A 16,868-nucleotide genomic window follows, 5' to 3' on the forward strand; every position below is an offset into this window, starting at 1 on the left:
GGAAAATAGTTCCCGAGGTGGGAAGAATGTCTGCAATGGTTAAGTAAATTTTCGCCCGCTTCCAAGGACCCAATCATTAAGTTAGGCTACGTGAGGGAAAATTTTAAGTCACTCGCTCGAGGTCCACCAATTAGGGGACGCTTTATCACGGGAGGTTTGATACCTGAAGGATACATCACTTGGATGCATTTTGCCTCGAGGTGGTTCGCTAACTGTATCATGCGTTGCTCGGATGTTTTCTTAACTCTGAATGACGAAAGGGAGTCCAGAGGAAAAAGAGAGAGAGAGAGAGAGAGAGAGAGAGAGAGAGAGAGAGAGAGAGAGAGAGAGAATTTCTTATTCAATTGCTTACAAGTCTTGTCGCATAAAACTTGCTCTTACTCATTGTTTATTAATTAGATATAAAACACGCATTCATGCAAATGACTCAAATCGATTTTCATATTAGTGTTTTATTTCAAATACGAAGTGATTCCAATTGGTACACTCTGCTTTTCTCTCCGCCTGGAGAATGTTGAAACTGGGAAAAAGTCCAGATTCCTTCTTTGTTAATGAAAAGAAAAACAACAAACAGTTTCTTAGAGTAATTTGGCTAAAAAATAATTTGTTGGCATTATTTGCCTAAAACAAAGTTTGTGTGTGTAATTTGCCTAAAACAAAAGGTTTATTGGCGTAATTTGACTAGATAAATAGTTTCTTGGAGTGATTTGCGTAAAAAACAGTTTTTGTGACAATTTTGCTTAAAATCAATGGTCCCTTGGCGCGATTTACCAAATATAATATGACTTGTATAAAAAGTTTCTTGGAGTTATTTCCCTTAAACAGATCTTTTTGGTATAATGACCTAAAATAGAGGGTTTCTTGGAATAATCTGCCGAGTGTTCAGATTACACTAAAAATTTACCTAAAAGCAAAGAGCAAGAACCTTCAGCAGTTAAGTAAATTTATTAGCTTTCAAAATTTACGTTTGAAATAAAAAATCCATTGAAATAAACGCACAAAGGACTGGTTTCTCGACGCTTCCAGATCGCCTGGTTCACTGTCAGACGTCACGTGACTGTCGGCATTTGAACAGGGTGGTTCAACGATCACCTTGAAAATTGCTATCGTTGCTTCATTAAATAATGAATAAAGTCTTTCCAAGTTGATTCTTCTCAGGGTTCAATTTTCTGTCATTATATCTCTTCCAGTCAGAGAGAATGGAAATAATGGGAGGATGGCAGCATAGATGGACGGGGGAAAAATAATGGGAGGATGGCAGCATAGATGGACGGGGGAAATAGCCCCACCTCCATCTCACTGGAAAATGAATCCCCCACCCCCACCCCCATTCCTTAAGAGGCGAATTTTTAAAGTCTAGATTGAAATGAAATCCTTCCTTTTGACTTCAGAACGGCGCTTCTTTGAGAGATTTCAATTCATTAATAAAACATCATATCGACTCATATTCCAGTCCTGGGATAAGCGCCCTTATGGATACGTATCATACGTCTCTGTTGCTCAAGCATACTTGCAAGAGTACGACGGAGGCACGGGAATGTTTCTGAGACAGTACCCGTAATGAATGGGAAAGATAAGGAAGGAGATACGACGAATCCAATTCCAATGTATGGTTTGAAATGAGCCGTCTGCAACATGCATCCCAGACCCTTCACAAACCACAGTGCTTCTTTAAGAATTCTATCACATATCCCCTCTGCAGGTATACCACATGCAGGGTTTACCCCGTAGGCAAAACTTCTACACTATTATCATTATCTTTATCTTTATTACCATTGTTATTTTAAGCTAGGCTGCAACCCTCGCTGGGAAAGCAGCACCAGTAAACTATCAATCTCAATTACCAGCAGACAACGAAAGGTTAGTGAAAGCGAACTGACCTGCTATTTGTAGGGGAGCGAAAAAAAAAAAAAAAAAAACTTCACGTTTGCTGGGTGAATGCGGTCACAGGCCAAAGCCATTTTAATCTCCTGCAGCTCTTTGCAAAGCATGTTCACTTTATCTCTCCTCTTAAAAGCCAAAAACATCAGAAATATAAAGGTTTACATTTATTTTGATGGTCATGTCATGGGAAAAGGTAGCTGGCGTCATGCTACTGGTCTTTTAAGCAAAAGTGTTAATGAACACTAGGTCTGGTCAGTACTTGGATGGGTGAACGCCTACAACCTTCAGTCAGATTTGGCAACACAAGTCGACTGAAAATCAGTAGGAAAGCCCATGGGGCTAGCAATCTCATCCCAGGAAGACTGGATGACAGCCTGGTATCACTGTTTCTAGGGCGAAAAATGTGGACGGTATATATAGTTTGAAATCGATCAGACAACGACGATGCTGTGTCCAGTCGCATAAACATTAAACAACAACAACAACAACAACAACAACAACAGCTAAAAAAGTGCCCAGAGAGCGTGTGAGTCTACCAGTCTCAAAGTTTACGAGCGTATATTTTCAATCACCACATTCGGTGAGTTGTCCTCGTCTCCGCAATGAAACTTCTAGCTTGTGTTGTTAAATCTATGACCTGGATGCAATACTTTTCATAGGTTTTAGCGTTGGTAAAGTAAACAAAGAGAATCCTAGACCTGGATCCATTGGAAAACTGAATAAACTCTTTCTTGGGGCACAGCCCATCCCGCCATAAAATTTCATTAAATCCTAAGGATAACTTCACGAGATGTAGACAAATAAATAAATGAAAACTGATGCAGATTCATCTCAAAATCTAATTGAGTTTTCAACGGACCACAGCCAATCCCTGCACAAAATGACATCAAATTCCACCCCGACATGTGGAGATATCTTCTGGACACCGGAAGAAAAAAGAGCAAGGCCTGATTAGTCCCAAAACTTAATCAAGTCTGCCACGGACCATAGGCCACAACTCTATAAAGTTTCACCGATTTCCATCCGTAACATTTGGAGGAATTTTCTGGACAACACGAGCAGGGCATACGCGATATCCGACCAAAAGGGACCAGGCGAACTTCGCGTCCCGCTGGATCTGCGGATAAGTCAATCTCTGTCGCGTTCCTCTTCCCACGTCTCGTTATTTACCTTATTTACCTTGCTTTGCCGCCTCTGCCTCTCTTCTCTCCTTCGGGGAGTATGCGTGAAGGACTTCCCAAACTTCTTCTCGGAAGTTTGTTTCGGATGTTGATACGTCCCTCCTGAACGTGACGAAAGAACAGAGGAACGAAAGAGAGTTATTCCTAAGGGTCCCTCTCGCTAAGCATCGAGTCGCCCATTTTTGGTTTATTCCCAGATGATGAGAGCGCGTTCTCTCCTTACGTAATATATCGTTAGTTTCCTCGGCGTCGGGGGATAACGGAAGCGACTTCATTTGCATGAAACCTGACATATGTGAGCGTTAGTTTCCTGGTCGGCAAAGTAGAGATATTTCATCATCTCCGTTCCGAAAGAAAAGTGGTATAAATAATACTTTCTAAAAAGAACCGACAATATTCTTAGGATTCACAGAACAGTGACCAAAGTCGTACCTTTATAAAAGAGGCTCTTTTCTTTCTTATACGAATAGGAGACTCAAATACCGCGTGTAGAGAGAAGTGGACTTTGATCTACCCTCTAAAGAATAGTGGCCAAAATAGCAAGGTGTCCAGAAAAGCCCTCATACAAGTGAGACCATGGTAACTTTATAGTAACTCATTACACAAAATGACTCTCACTTAACATTCCTCGCCGATAAAGTAAAATACAAAAATAAAGAAACATCGAATAAATTATATAACGGATAGAGAGAGAGAGAGAGAGAGAGAGAGAGAGAGAGAGAGAGAGAGAGAGAGAGAGAGAGAGAGAGAGAGAGAAAAACTAAGGAGAAAGCACCGAAAATTGAAAGCTAAATAAAGGAAAAATGTAAATGTACAAAGGAGTTGGGTCATTATTCTTGCTCTTCTGGGGGCCACTTTCAACTTCATTCGAGCAAGTGCCAATTACGCCACTTCTGCGGTCATCCACGTGACACTTGAATTATCGAAGGTGACAATTATCCACTCAGATGGATATATGTGCGTTTAGAGTTGTTGGAAGTTTATAATGATAATAACTGGTCGTGAAAACCAGCAAGATTTGAGGGACGTTCTAGTATTTGCATTACTGATGCCCATAGGGAGTTCACAAAGATATGGTTGTGCATACATAATAATAATAATAATAATAATAATAATAATAATAATAATAATAATAATAATAATAACTTTTTTTTGGACTTAGGCAAGACAGAGCTATTAGTTTGACCGTTCCACTGACTGCAGGACTGAAATATAACCATCCTATGCAAAACGCAATGTGTATCCATATATTTATATTTGCTGTGTGTAACACACTTAGTTTATGGGATAAAGAGTCCATGTTTAGATTTGCCGTCGTTCAGTCCAGTCTCTCTCTCTCTCTCTCTCTCTCTCTCTCTCTCTCTCTCTCTCTCTCTCTCTCACCAGAGGCTTTCATAGATTGCGGAGAATGCAGGCACCAAAGACTGCTCTTTGGGAGGGCACATAACGTCCCAAAGGTGAGGACCTGGCGTCTCGTTTCTCTCCAGTACCACCGTCACTTCTGGAGGAAGGGCTACACCAGTTTCCAATCTCCCCCACAGGGGGGGGGGAGAACAGATGGCACAACGCCACAGGAAAGGAGCATATGAATCATTTCTCGTCATTTCCTCGAAATAGAACAGAAATAGGGAGGGAAAATAATGTCCTCCATCTCTTGGGACACGAGCGAAATCCGACACAGGCGGCTTAAAGGAACTGACTCCAAAGCGAAGGGCAAGGGGACACCGGCCCCCCCCCCCCCGCGGAGTCCCTCCACGATGAGGAAGGGCATGTTGATTCCTTTCGGTGGGAGGGAAGGGTTGTTCATTCCCTTCAGGAGGCCCCTTCAGGAGGAGGAGGAGGAGGAGGAGGAGGAGAAGAATGGCATGAAAAAGAAATTTCTCAAGCTCCGATCATCAATAATGACGACTACAACTCAGTGTTAAAAGAGTTCGACAGCTATAAAGAAAAATACCAAAGGCAACAGACTTACAAAATAAATAAGTAAGTAAATAAACAAAAACATAAATAATGCATAAATAAATACACAAACACAGGTAAAAAGGACGCTACAGGAACTTGCAACAGACCTTTCAAGGGTCTGATACGAGTGGCGATGGGTCCCAGCGAGGCCTAAAAATAAGCAGAAAACTCTCAGAGAAAAGAGTACCATAACTGTTAGCTCAACTGAATTGAAAACTTGTGAGCTTTGGAGATCAAAGTGTGAGTGTCGTTTTATGTATGCATGTATATACAGTGTCCAATTTCACTCTTCCGACTTTTTTTTCAAGAACCACTGGGTCAATTGCAAATAAATTTGGCACTAAGAACCCTAGGATAAAGAGGAATTTAATTTTGTATAAAAGGGGATAGCTCCCACTTTCACAAGGTGATAATGAAACAAAAACAAATAAAAAAGATATCGAGAATAGGGTTAGATCATTTTAAAATCCTCTTCTGGTGAACTACTTAGCCGAAAGTGACAAAACTTTAGGTAGTGTAGCCTCAGGTTTGTTACTGTTGTGCCTTAGGGGTCAGGAAGGGTTCAAAATATGAGCCCAACGTTTCACATAGAAATGTGACCTCTGACCATTTTTGTTTTCTTGTATTACGCCAAAAGTTAACTCAGTTACTTATGGTGAATAATAATAATAATAATAATAATAATAATAATAATAATAATAATAATAATAATAATAATAATAATAATAATTTCTCCAAAATTGTTTTGTTCCTAACCTGCACCAAAGAATAAAGGTTTTCGCTGGTTTTCCAAAATATGATTTTACAAAATCATGCAAAAGAGGAAATCTATAATATCCTTTTTCTGAGACTCTTAAGAAAAATCTTCTAATTGTATCTCCATAAACCTTTTTCGCTTCTATATCTTTCCCCAAGTCTCTGCAATGTTCTTATGCAAGTCTCTCTTTCAAAAAATGAATATTTTTCTTCTAAGCACCTTCCTAAATCCAGCGTCCCATTTTTAAATGGCTCACCAAACAATCTCTTCATAAGAAAAGATCTAAATCTTTCCGTCAAAAAATCCTTTTCTCGAAAGAGAAATTCTTTTCTTCCAAGCTACTCTGAAGAGGAAGAAGAGGACAAGACTCACGCTGTGGTCCCGTCCTCAATGGCTCCCCTAGAAGAAAATGTCCAATATACAGGTAATCTCCCCGGGCGATATTCTGCTAATATAAGTTAGATCCCGGCAATAAATCCCCAGAATTCTGGGGCCTTCACGAGCCAATATTTCAGTTATAAGTAATAGCTACTTGGTGGAAAAACTTCGGGGCTGATACGGCAATATCTTCACCGGTCTGAACTTTTACCGGATCATCAAAAATCACGTTCTTTACCTCGGGGAATTAGGAAATCGAAAATATGGTTATTATGAAATTGTGCTGCTCCATTTTTCTTAGTTCAGACTTTAATAAATTGGACAATTTAGGATGGAAACTACTAAACTGCTAATACAATAGAACCACGATGGGGGAAACGGAAGTGTTCAACCACCAATCATCATCTGAGTTTGCGTTCGGCAATATCTTTGGATGGAGAGCTTTTAGTTTTCGTCAATAATGTATCTCCAGCTGCGTTCCAATACCCCATCGCCAGCAGATTTCCATGTGACCAGAGATTCAAATAATATTCAATATGAATATTTAAAAGGTTAAAAACATCAGTTCCACGAAATTTCAGCAATCTTATTTGCTTGTACTTCCAATCGCCTGGAATCTGCGTGTCGTACGATATCTACTGCCCTTGCAAATCCTTTTAAAATCTATCCAGGTCTGGGTATAATTCCTTATTTATTGCCATTTTCCAACTTTTCAACGCCTATATACAGTATGTATTGTAACTCCCACCTTTTCAGCCTAGCATATACTTTATTTACTGCTTCCAATCCATTTAGCCCTAATACCTTATTTATGGCTACTTCCAATCCTTCAGTCAATTTATTCATTGCTACTTCCAATCCCGTCAGCAGTGTATGTAACTTATTTATTGCAAACTCGAATCCTCTCAGTCCTGCAAATATCTTGCTTACTGCCACTTCCAATTTGTGGCTACTTTCAATCCAGTTCTGTCAGTCCTGTATACATTTTATATACTGCTACTCTGCTTCCAATGCCTTCAACCGTGTATATATCTTATTTATTGCTACCGCGAATCCCTTCAGCCCTTTGCAAATCCTATCTGTTATATAAGTCGCAAAGTACAACACTCTGGCAGATGACAAGTGAACTGGAAATTTCCCAGAACGACACTAATTACGAGAGGCGATTCAGGGCAAAGTTTGAGGAAAACGTCTGTGGAAATAAATCAAGGAACTGGGCAATATCGACACCATCGAGGGAGAATGATAATGAGAAAATGGAAGAATTTCGCTGGGTCCATCGACGCCATATTAGGGATTTATTTCTTTATTTTCTCTGTTCTGGTCTTATTTCTTCCTCTTGTCATCGTTTTTTAGTTATCCGTAAAAGAAAATTATTGTGCCGGCTTTGTCTGTCCGTCCGCACTTTATTCTTTCAGCACTTTTTCAGTCCGCCCCAAGATCTTAAGAACTACTGAGGCTAGAGGGCTGCAAATCGGTATGTTGATCATCCACCCCCAGTCATCAAACATACCAAAGTGCAGCCCTCTAGCCTCAGTAGTTTTTATTTTATTTAAGGTTAAAAGTTAGCCATGATCGTGCTCTGGCAACGCTACAAGACAGGCCTACACCGGGCCGTGGCTGAAAGCTTCATGGGCCGTAGCTCATGCAGCATTATACTCTGTACAGAAAACTCGACTGCGCCAAAGAAACTTCGGCACATTTTTTACTTTTTTTATTTTGTCCCTCCTCCTCCTCCTTTCTGCCTTCATCATCTTATCTTACGTCCCGTGTACGACTCGAACTTCCGATTTGTATGCAGGGCCCCGTGAGCGACTGGCAATACTACCGTGATGGAGATCTGCATATTTATACCTCGACTTTCTCCCCCTTTTTTAAAAATTTTCTTGCTTCTTCCCTCTCCAGCTCTGTTCCCTTATCCTCTCCCCGTATTCACGAGGCTCATCTGTATTCTGTAGGAATGACGACACAGAAGTATCAGGCTGGGCCAGATGGGCACTATGTCTTAGTCTCAAATCATCATTTGTTATTCTGGGAAGACTGTTTGTGTTTGTAAGGTTTGTACGCTCATGACGGGACCTAGCCCGGGTATGAGAACAAGGCTGAGTGTTATTAGAACTTTCAATGGTATTTGATTGCCTGGCGCGGATGGAAATACATCCTAAGTCAAGAGGTCAGTGCTTGGATTGGTGAACACCAATAAATGTCAGACCCCTTTGTCACAAAGGCTTCTTGGCTATCAGTGAGGGATGTGCATGGGGCTAGGAACCTCATCACAACAGCCATTCCTAAAGGAGGACAAGTAATTGATGGACAAGACTTGATAAAAGAGCGGGGTTGAGCACAGATTGATGGTCTTCCCTCCTTAAAAGAAGCGAGCATTAGTGAATCTTCCAACAAGACCTCAGGAGTCCAGTGTGGGTGGCAGTGGGACACACCCTTGGCCTGATTTGAATAAGTAGGTAAATCATAGTCACGACTCTTACAACATTCCTCCTTCAAAGGGTGGGTCCACTGTGTTTTTGGGGGGTGAAACCCGAGCTGTTTTCCCTTACGTAACTAGAATCTCCAAATAAATGAAATACTTACAGTATTTAAGTCATATAATCTAAGGTAAGGAGCACTGTAGCCTCCATTAAACATGACTGTGATCATTAATATTAATAATATTCCTGGGAAGACCGTTCCGCAGTTTTACAATGGAGGAGTTGCATGACCTCGGCACGGGGTAGCGTGACAATGTGGCACCTCAGCGCACTAAAGGTTCTCAAGAGATGAAAACAAATTAAAATTATAAGAACCCGAAAAGTGCTGAACTAATAAGTGCCGAGAACTTCAACCTGGAAATAAGATTAGTATCCAGATCCTAAAGAGTTGAGATCAAATTATAATATAATTAAAGTGCTGAAGTAATAAAGAAGAGCAAACTTTAGCAGGTTCAGAGTAGTAAACAGAATTACCTTGGAGACTAAAAAAAACGTCAAGGTCACTGTAAGGAAAGGATTGAAGACATAAAAGTACCAAACTTTAGCGCAGTCAAAGTAGTAAACAACATTAAATTGGCGTATCATGGAAATTCCAAAAGCAAGCAATGTATTTTATGGAGTGGAGACCGACAAGGCCTCGTCTGTCCCCAGACAGAAGAGACCAAATTAATGGATCTTCTCTTCTCAGGTGACGACAGACTCGCCTCTCAAAAACAGAGGACACGAAACTCAAAAGGAGGTTAATCATTCCCATTTTCTGGAAATCAGAGGTTTTCAAGACTTATCAAAATCGTTGACCCTTGAGTTTCAGACACTTCTTCATCTCAATCCTGATACCCTCTGGCCTCAGTGTAACCCATAACCGCTTATACAAGGACCGTATAATGTCATACAACGATCAGTTTTGAAATATATACTTTTAGAAACAGAGGCCTGTGGGACAACAATCTAATGTCTATGCGTAGCCCAGACCCAAAGAAAACGGAACGAAGTGGGAAGGAAGATATAAGGTTGGCGGAAACAAAGTCAATGAAACACGCAATCAGAGTATTACTTCCGCGGAATAATTGCTGGAAGAGTCAGAAAATTGTGTGACCAGGTATTACTGAATCACCAAAGGGTAATTGTGGGGAGAAATCACAGAACTTTACAAACAGAATATTGATGATTATAACAAGGTAACTGCAGGAAGAATCGGTGAACCGTGAGACCAAAGTATTACTGATTACAACTATGTAATTTTGGGAAGAATTAGCGAACTGTCCGATCAAAGTATAACTGATCACAGCAAGGTAATTGCGGGAAAAGTCAGTGAATCAGCGACAGCAGTATTAATAATTATAACAGGATAATAGTGGGATAAGTCAGAAAATACTCACATATACTGGGGTAATTAAGATTCGGCTAACTGTTCGACCAGCGTATAAATTAACCACCAAAGAACAACTGCAGGAAGAGATAGCATACAACCTTCCTATTTATCCGGACACGGGACAGCAGCCTTGGGAACAACAGCAAAACAGCAGCGGCTTCTTTCGTGATGACGATGGCAAATATAGCAATTATCCTTCAAGTACCCTTTTTAATGGGTCATCTTAAATCTCGTAAACCGGGACGAGATGGACCACTTCACTGTCGCCGCAAATATGCCATCTTCTTAGGGGGGTACTTTTTGCTTGTTTACTTTATTATTATTATTATTATTATTATTATTATTATTATTATTATTATTGTTGTTGTTGTTGTTGATGTTGTTGTTGTTTTTATTGCTTTTGTTACTCTTTCAAAATGTGCATTATTCACATGGAGAGAAGAGAATAAAAAATAAATGACAAAAACGTAAATATATACACACACCATGTAATTGCAAACATACATTAAATGAAAAGAAAACAACGCTTAAAAATAGATGCAAATAAAGCCCCAAAAATAAATAAATAATAAAGTACATTTACTTATATTTATTATTTATAAAAAATACAATGACAAGACTGAGAGTCCTCTCTATTACTTCATAACACAGGAAAAAAGGAAAAGAATGGTTGATCAAATAAATATATAAAAGAGGGAAATAATTGGGTACCTAATTCTCTGCCTATGCCAACGGAGACGTAATGAGTTTCCCAGGAGAAGACCTAAGTCCTGTTCTTATGACCAGCATCGATCTCCGAACTTTTGTAGGTGAAGCTTCCTACCTACCGCCCACATGCCCGCCCAACTGCACATGGGACCAGCACCTGCTCGTGTCAAGTAAATGGGCGTGGGGCTGGCAACTTCACACCAAAAGACTTGCACAGAAACTGGAAAGCTGTACCCTTCTGGGGCTTTACCCTCCAAATGGGAAAAACTTATAATAAGAGAAATTGAAAGACGGATAAATAGACTGAATTGCAAATATTCAAGGGAAATGGACCGTAAATTACAATTAAGGTAAATCACAATAAATCCAAGAAGTCTATACATAACTAAATTATAGATTTACATCACAAAAGAATTGTGAACAAATAAGTGAGCATAAAAGACATCAGTTTGAATAGGAATGTGAAACGCTAACCAACTTGGACACCTGAAGAGATTAGAAACGAAAACACGACTAAACTTAATTACCATATCAATACCGCTTCAATGCCACTTCATAAAAAGTAGACCTTTTTGAGATTTTCCCCATTAGCTGCCTCGGTTCCCATGGATCCAGGGCAAGGACAGAGCGATCTGGGCAAAGTTCTACTACAAGACGTTTCATCTTTGCTTACCCAAAAATGGGTCACAATAAGGCCTGGGATGCCAAAATGCGAATTCTCCGTCAGCATGAACGAGGAAGGACGTCCCTTATGGGTAATTTTTTGGGGGGAGTGTTTCAGCATCTTGTAATCGTTAGATAGAACGGTAATATAAGAGATGGTCGAAACGGTACACCCCTACCCTTGGGACGTGACATACCGTCCCTAAATCTCTCTGGCTAGGGGCTGGACGACGGCAATTGTAAACATGGACAGCATTATTAGTATTCATATGGGAAATGCACTGAAGAATATGAAATACAAAGCAAGATAAAGAATTAAAAGTAACAAATCAATTATAATGGAACTAAAATTATCGAACGGACTAATCAATTAAGTGGAAGAAACTGTGGAAATGTTGCATCGTGTTTTAAAACGTCACAGAAGGTCTTAAGGCACTAGGAACTGTGACATCGCGGCACCTGAAACCACCTCCAAAACAAACAAAAGGTTTAATCTAGGCCCCGCACAAACAACGGCTTGTTTGTGCATCCTACAAAGGATCAGGGCCCCCCTTTTTTATGGTGTATAAAATCCTAACACAAAAGAGACGCTCCCTTTCCTTTGGTCTTTATCCTACAGATCCTTGAAGGATTCTTTTACTGCACATCTGGCGACCCTAGCTATGTACGTATGGAAGGAATCCAGGAATAAGGGAGCACGAATTCGAATAGGACCTCTCTGGAAAGGGCTTTTCCATGGAGAGTAAATAGGATCTCACTCTGATGGACTCTCTCTCTCTCTCTCTCTCTCTCTCTCTCTCTCTCTCTCTCTCTCTCTCTCTCTCTCCTCATACACGCGTGCACACATTCTATCCCTCACAGTAGTACCATTATTCAATTCTTGAAAATGTTGATGTATCTCTCTCCTCCTCTCTCTCCCTCTGATTTACAGACCTTCTCTCTCTCTCTCTCTCTCTCTCTCTCTCTCTCTCTCTCTCTTTCCCATCTTCCATCATTACATTACAAGAGTAACGACTCCTTAAGCTGGACACTGAGGCAGTGTAGAGCCAACATTACGGAGGTCCTGATCCAGTCAGACCAAGACTTTTGGCAGGAACAGAGAACAATTGACCTTGGCCTCTGTGACGCCAGATAATCCATAATCACTGAGAGAGAGTTAATAGCAAGTCTCCACAGAGCTAATCACGAGTCCTCCTTGCCGGTAAGAAAACCTTCCCCCAGACGGGATCAAAGAATGGGAGTTTTGGCTTACATAAAGCCTCTCTAACTTTCCGCCATTACCGGTCACAAGAAACGACCTAAGGACAGGCTTGTAGCCAGTACCTGATAAAAGTGAGGCGTTTCCTGTAGATAATTAGACATTATTCACTTAATGATGTGTCCATGAAATAATTAATGGTTAATTTTACGAAGTGATCGTTAAGAGAATACAAGTTCTATTTAAGTGTGGCTCAACCTTCTTGAAACATCAACCTTCTGGTTCCCATCGAGTATTTGGGGGTGAGGTTGCTAGCCCCGTGCCATTCTCTCGCTTGACTGTGACCCCCACCACTATCGATTAACTACCAGGCACATGCACATCGGCAATTCAAAAGATGTTACAAATATACGGATATTTACAACGGATATTTTTTTAGGAAACGGGCCTAAGTTGCTGTTCCTTTGCCGGGAACTGAACTCTCAGGTATGACGGTTGGGCTAATCTGACTACCACTGACCACAGGGACCCCATATATATATATATATATATATATATATATATATATATATATATATATATATATATATATATATATATATATATTATGTATATGTATGTTTACCAAGCGGAATTATACATTATTTCCGGGGCAGAGCGAACTGGATATTAAACGACATTCTTAGCTTAATGCTTGTATACGAATCACGGTTAACTTCCAGCCAACCAACCATAAGTAATAATTTACAATTTGGATGTGAAATATAAATTCGTTTTGTGAATTAATGACGAACCTGTGTGTTTTGTTTCTCCCCTCCCCAATAGTCTTCACAGTTTGCGTTCAAGATGCAGTGCGTGCTACTCAATTTGCCTTGGTGTTCTAGACATATATCCATACTACCCAGATCTAGAGATCACTATATATCTATTTTTTTTTTTTTGCAGATTTACGATTATTTGCTGGACATCTCATTAGGAGAGACCTCTGTCTCTTCAAGGAAGGTGGGTTATAAGAAGTATGAAAACAGAAGCTGGAAGAGAATTCCAAAGCCTAGCAGTGGAGGGATAAGAAACAGACGCTGGTGAAACATTATGAAAAATAATAATGCCATTCCCTCAAGTTTTTGACTTCTGGATTTGCTTGGAGATTGGTAGTCCATACAAATAGGCAAATAGTATTCTCTCTCTCACCTCTGACCAACCACACTCGACTAACATCCAAGTAACCGGTTCAGTGCTTAAGTCAACAGACACCATCCGTGTTTTAAGGAAAAAGGACCGGTACCAGTCCTTCCTCACTTGGTATGGGTACTGAAAACAAGTGAAGAGCAGTGATTTGGCGCCATTTGGATGAGAGAGAGAGAGAGAGAGAGAGAGAGAGAGAGAGAGAGAGAGAGAGAGAGAGAGAGAGAGAGAGAGAGGTAATCGAGCTCCTCCAGCTGATTAAAACCGTACTTCAACGAAGCAGGCCTCAACCGTTTTTCCCCTCCACGAAAGTCTTTATAGTTACATAACCGTTCCGTAACAGTTACGGAAGACGACTAAGGAGTTCCTGAATTAGGAGAGAGAGAGAGAGAGAGAGAGAGAGAGAGAGAGAGAGAGAGAGAGAGAGAGAGAGAGAGAGAGAGAGAGCTCTAATTAAGATCAGTGAATATTCTTCCAAGAGTTCCCCGCATAAAGCGGATTATGTCTGTCCCCGCTGAGATCCTTCCATGGAATACTATTTAAGGAGGTGTTATTAATTACAGCGGACCTGTCTCTAAGGATAAAAAGAGACGTCAAATGAAGTCTAGACAATTACGAAGACCCTGTAAAGGTGGAAGGTTATGAAGGTGCACTGACCTCATCAAGGAGTGGGATAATAATCATCTTTAATAATAACAATAATAATTGTTATATTTCAACATATACTCTTGGATAGCTCCAGAAAGTTTAAACTCTGCAGTTTCCAGCACAATCAACTAACTCCCAGGTACATAACAGACCAAATGTAGGAACAGTGGGATGCAACGGAACTTAACTTAAGCGTTTTAGCTCGCTCGGGGATCGAACGTATGAAAATTGCTTGTGAGGTGAGTTTCTTAGTAAATGACTAACTATTATTATTATTATTATTATTATTATTATTATTATTATATATATCTTGATCGTGTCCAAGCTACTCAAAATTTGTTCCTAACCACCGCGGCTATCCAGTTAATTAATCCACTTTTCTCATATCTACTTCATTTCATATTTTTCCTTTTGAACATTCTTCTACTGTCATCCCAACAAGGAACTGCCGATGCAATATTCTGGTTATGCGTTCTTTTAACTCTTCTATGTTCAGAGAGGAGTTTCTGCAGATTGCTGCAAGTTTCTACAACTTAATAAAGATTGCAATTCTCACATTTGAAAACTTGTACCTCTAGGTTTTCCTTTTTCCCCTCTTGATCTGCTAAAATCTTCTTGCAAGGTTCCTCTTCGGGGTGGAGTTGAAACTGAAAACCGAAGTCCTTTTCAATGTGGTTTTCGGTCGATTTCTTATATAAATGAGTTCGGAATAAAAATATTTAGGGTCAACTGTCCTAAAGGTTCTCAGACTCCCTTCTTGGACACGACACTATAAAAAGAAAAATAATGAATACATAAATTCACGGAGTTCCTTGTCTGTAAACGGTGGCTGTTTGGTTTAGATTGATCTGGCTCACTCATGACAGCACTGGTCCTTGACAGTTTATGAAAGCACTGGGAAGATATGAAAGGAAATATGATGCCTGGTGTGGACTTCCAGACTCCAAGATACACCGAAGTTCTGAGACATTCTAGTATTTATCTGACACAAACATCAAGAAACTGCCAATCGGTCTAACTGGAATTTCGTGGAAGGTTCCTTGCACCAGACCTTAGGAGAGAGCTGTGAGTGCAGTGGGCCACAGTGAGGCCCAAGATGCCAAAAAGGCCCGGTTAGCGAAAGAGACATAACGTGGAGGGGGCATCCTTCCCTGATAATTAAGAGCATTCCCGGTTCGCCTAATCCCTCATGACGACATTGTAATGAGGTATAATCCCTTCTGAAAGACCGTAATCCCCACAAAGCGTTAGCCTGGATTAAGAGCATTCCAGGATGCGTCTTTTTTTTTTTTTCTTTTTTTTTTACGTTCGGTAAATAGGAGTGGAGTCTGTAGTGAGTGCTGGAGAATTGCAAGTCCAAACTGGGGCTTTTAATTACGGGTTTAATGAAGAAATATGCGTCTGGTTTACTAGGACTCTTTATGCGAAAGTTTTACTTATATTTTTTTTTTTCAACTTCATAATACTCACATTTTCTTCTTTTTTTTATCTTTCACTGATACGGATATTCTATTCTGAGGACGGTTACTAGCAAAACAACATCCTGTTAATAATAAAATATGACAATAACAATAATAAACTGTACAAAAAAAAAAAAAAAACAAACACACAGAAAACAAAACTGAGACGCAGCGAACCATGACGTCTGAAATCTCACCTTTCAAGATGGCGTCTCCCACGAACAACTTCCCGGTGAGGTCTGCGGCCTGGTCTTTGAATATCCTCGAGATGAGGATGGGGAGTTTGTGCTCCGAGCCGCCTTTGATGCTGAGTCCCAAACCGGAGGACCTTTGCCTGGTCACTTTCACGCGTCGAATCTGTCGGGAAGAAGAAATGGGGAAGTTAAGCTACGGACGGCTAGGCAAGATGGCGATGGACCATCGCGTCTTGTTTGTATGTATATCAGTGGTTGCGTTCACTGGGTGTAATGGCGAACGCGTTCGGTATCTTTGTAAATGCTTTTTGGTTACATTAGCTCTTTTGAGAGAGAGAGAGAGAGAGAGAGAGAGAGAGAGAGAGAGAGAGAGAGAGAGAGAGAGAGAGAGAGAGAGAGAATGGAAAACTCCACAGATATTCAGAAATGAAAAATGATGAATACAAGATTTAGGAAGCACTCTCACTTGATATATATGTCTTTGTGTGTGTAGGTGTGTATGTGAGAGTTCAAAAATGGCTTATATATCGAGCAAAGAGAGAGAGAGAGAGAGAAAGAGAGAGAGATGCTATCTGATGAATAGCTTCACTTTGGTGAGGTGGGGATTACTTCTTCGAGGACAGCGCACATTTGTTATTTTTCCTATCCTTATATTTCTCCATTCTTCGTCCTCCATCTCTGAACCACAACCAACTATCCACCTGATAAGAACACCTACTCCTAAAGTCAAGTGAGGTAGATTGTATGAGCCCACGCTTCTCTGTCCTCGCCCGGGACATAAACTCAATGAAA

At 40.3% G+C, this 16,868-nt stretch overlaps 1 protein-coding gene across 1 annotated transcript in view; it reads right to left on the reverse strand.

Moving 5' to 3' along the window:
- Nucleotides 1–16,868, reverse strand: part of Syn2 (Syntrophin-like 2) — a 484,285-nt gene that overhangs the window by 33,091 nt on the left and 434,326 nt on the right. The window contains 1 exon segment of the mRNA XM_067133611.1: nt 16,080–16,239. Coding sequence (XP_066989712.1) covers nt 16,080–16,239 — 160 coding nt within the window.

Source organism: Macrobrachium rosenbergii, chromosome 34 (genome assembly GCF_040412425.1).
Source record: "Macrobrachium rosenbergii isolate ZJJX-2024 chromosome 34, ASM4041242v1, whole genome shotgun sequence".
Lineage (NCBI taxonomy): Eukaryota > Metazoa > Arthropoda > Malacostraca > Decapoda > Palaemonidae > Macrobrachium > Macrobrachium rosenbergii.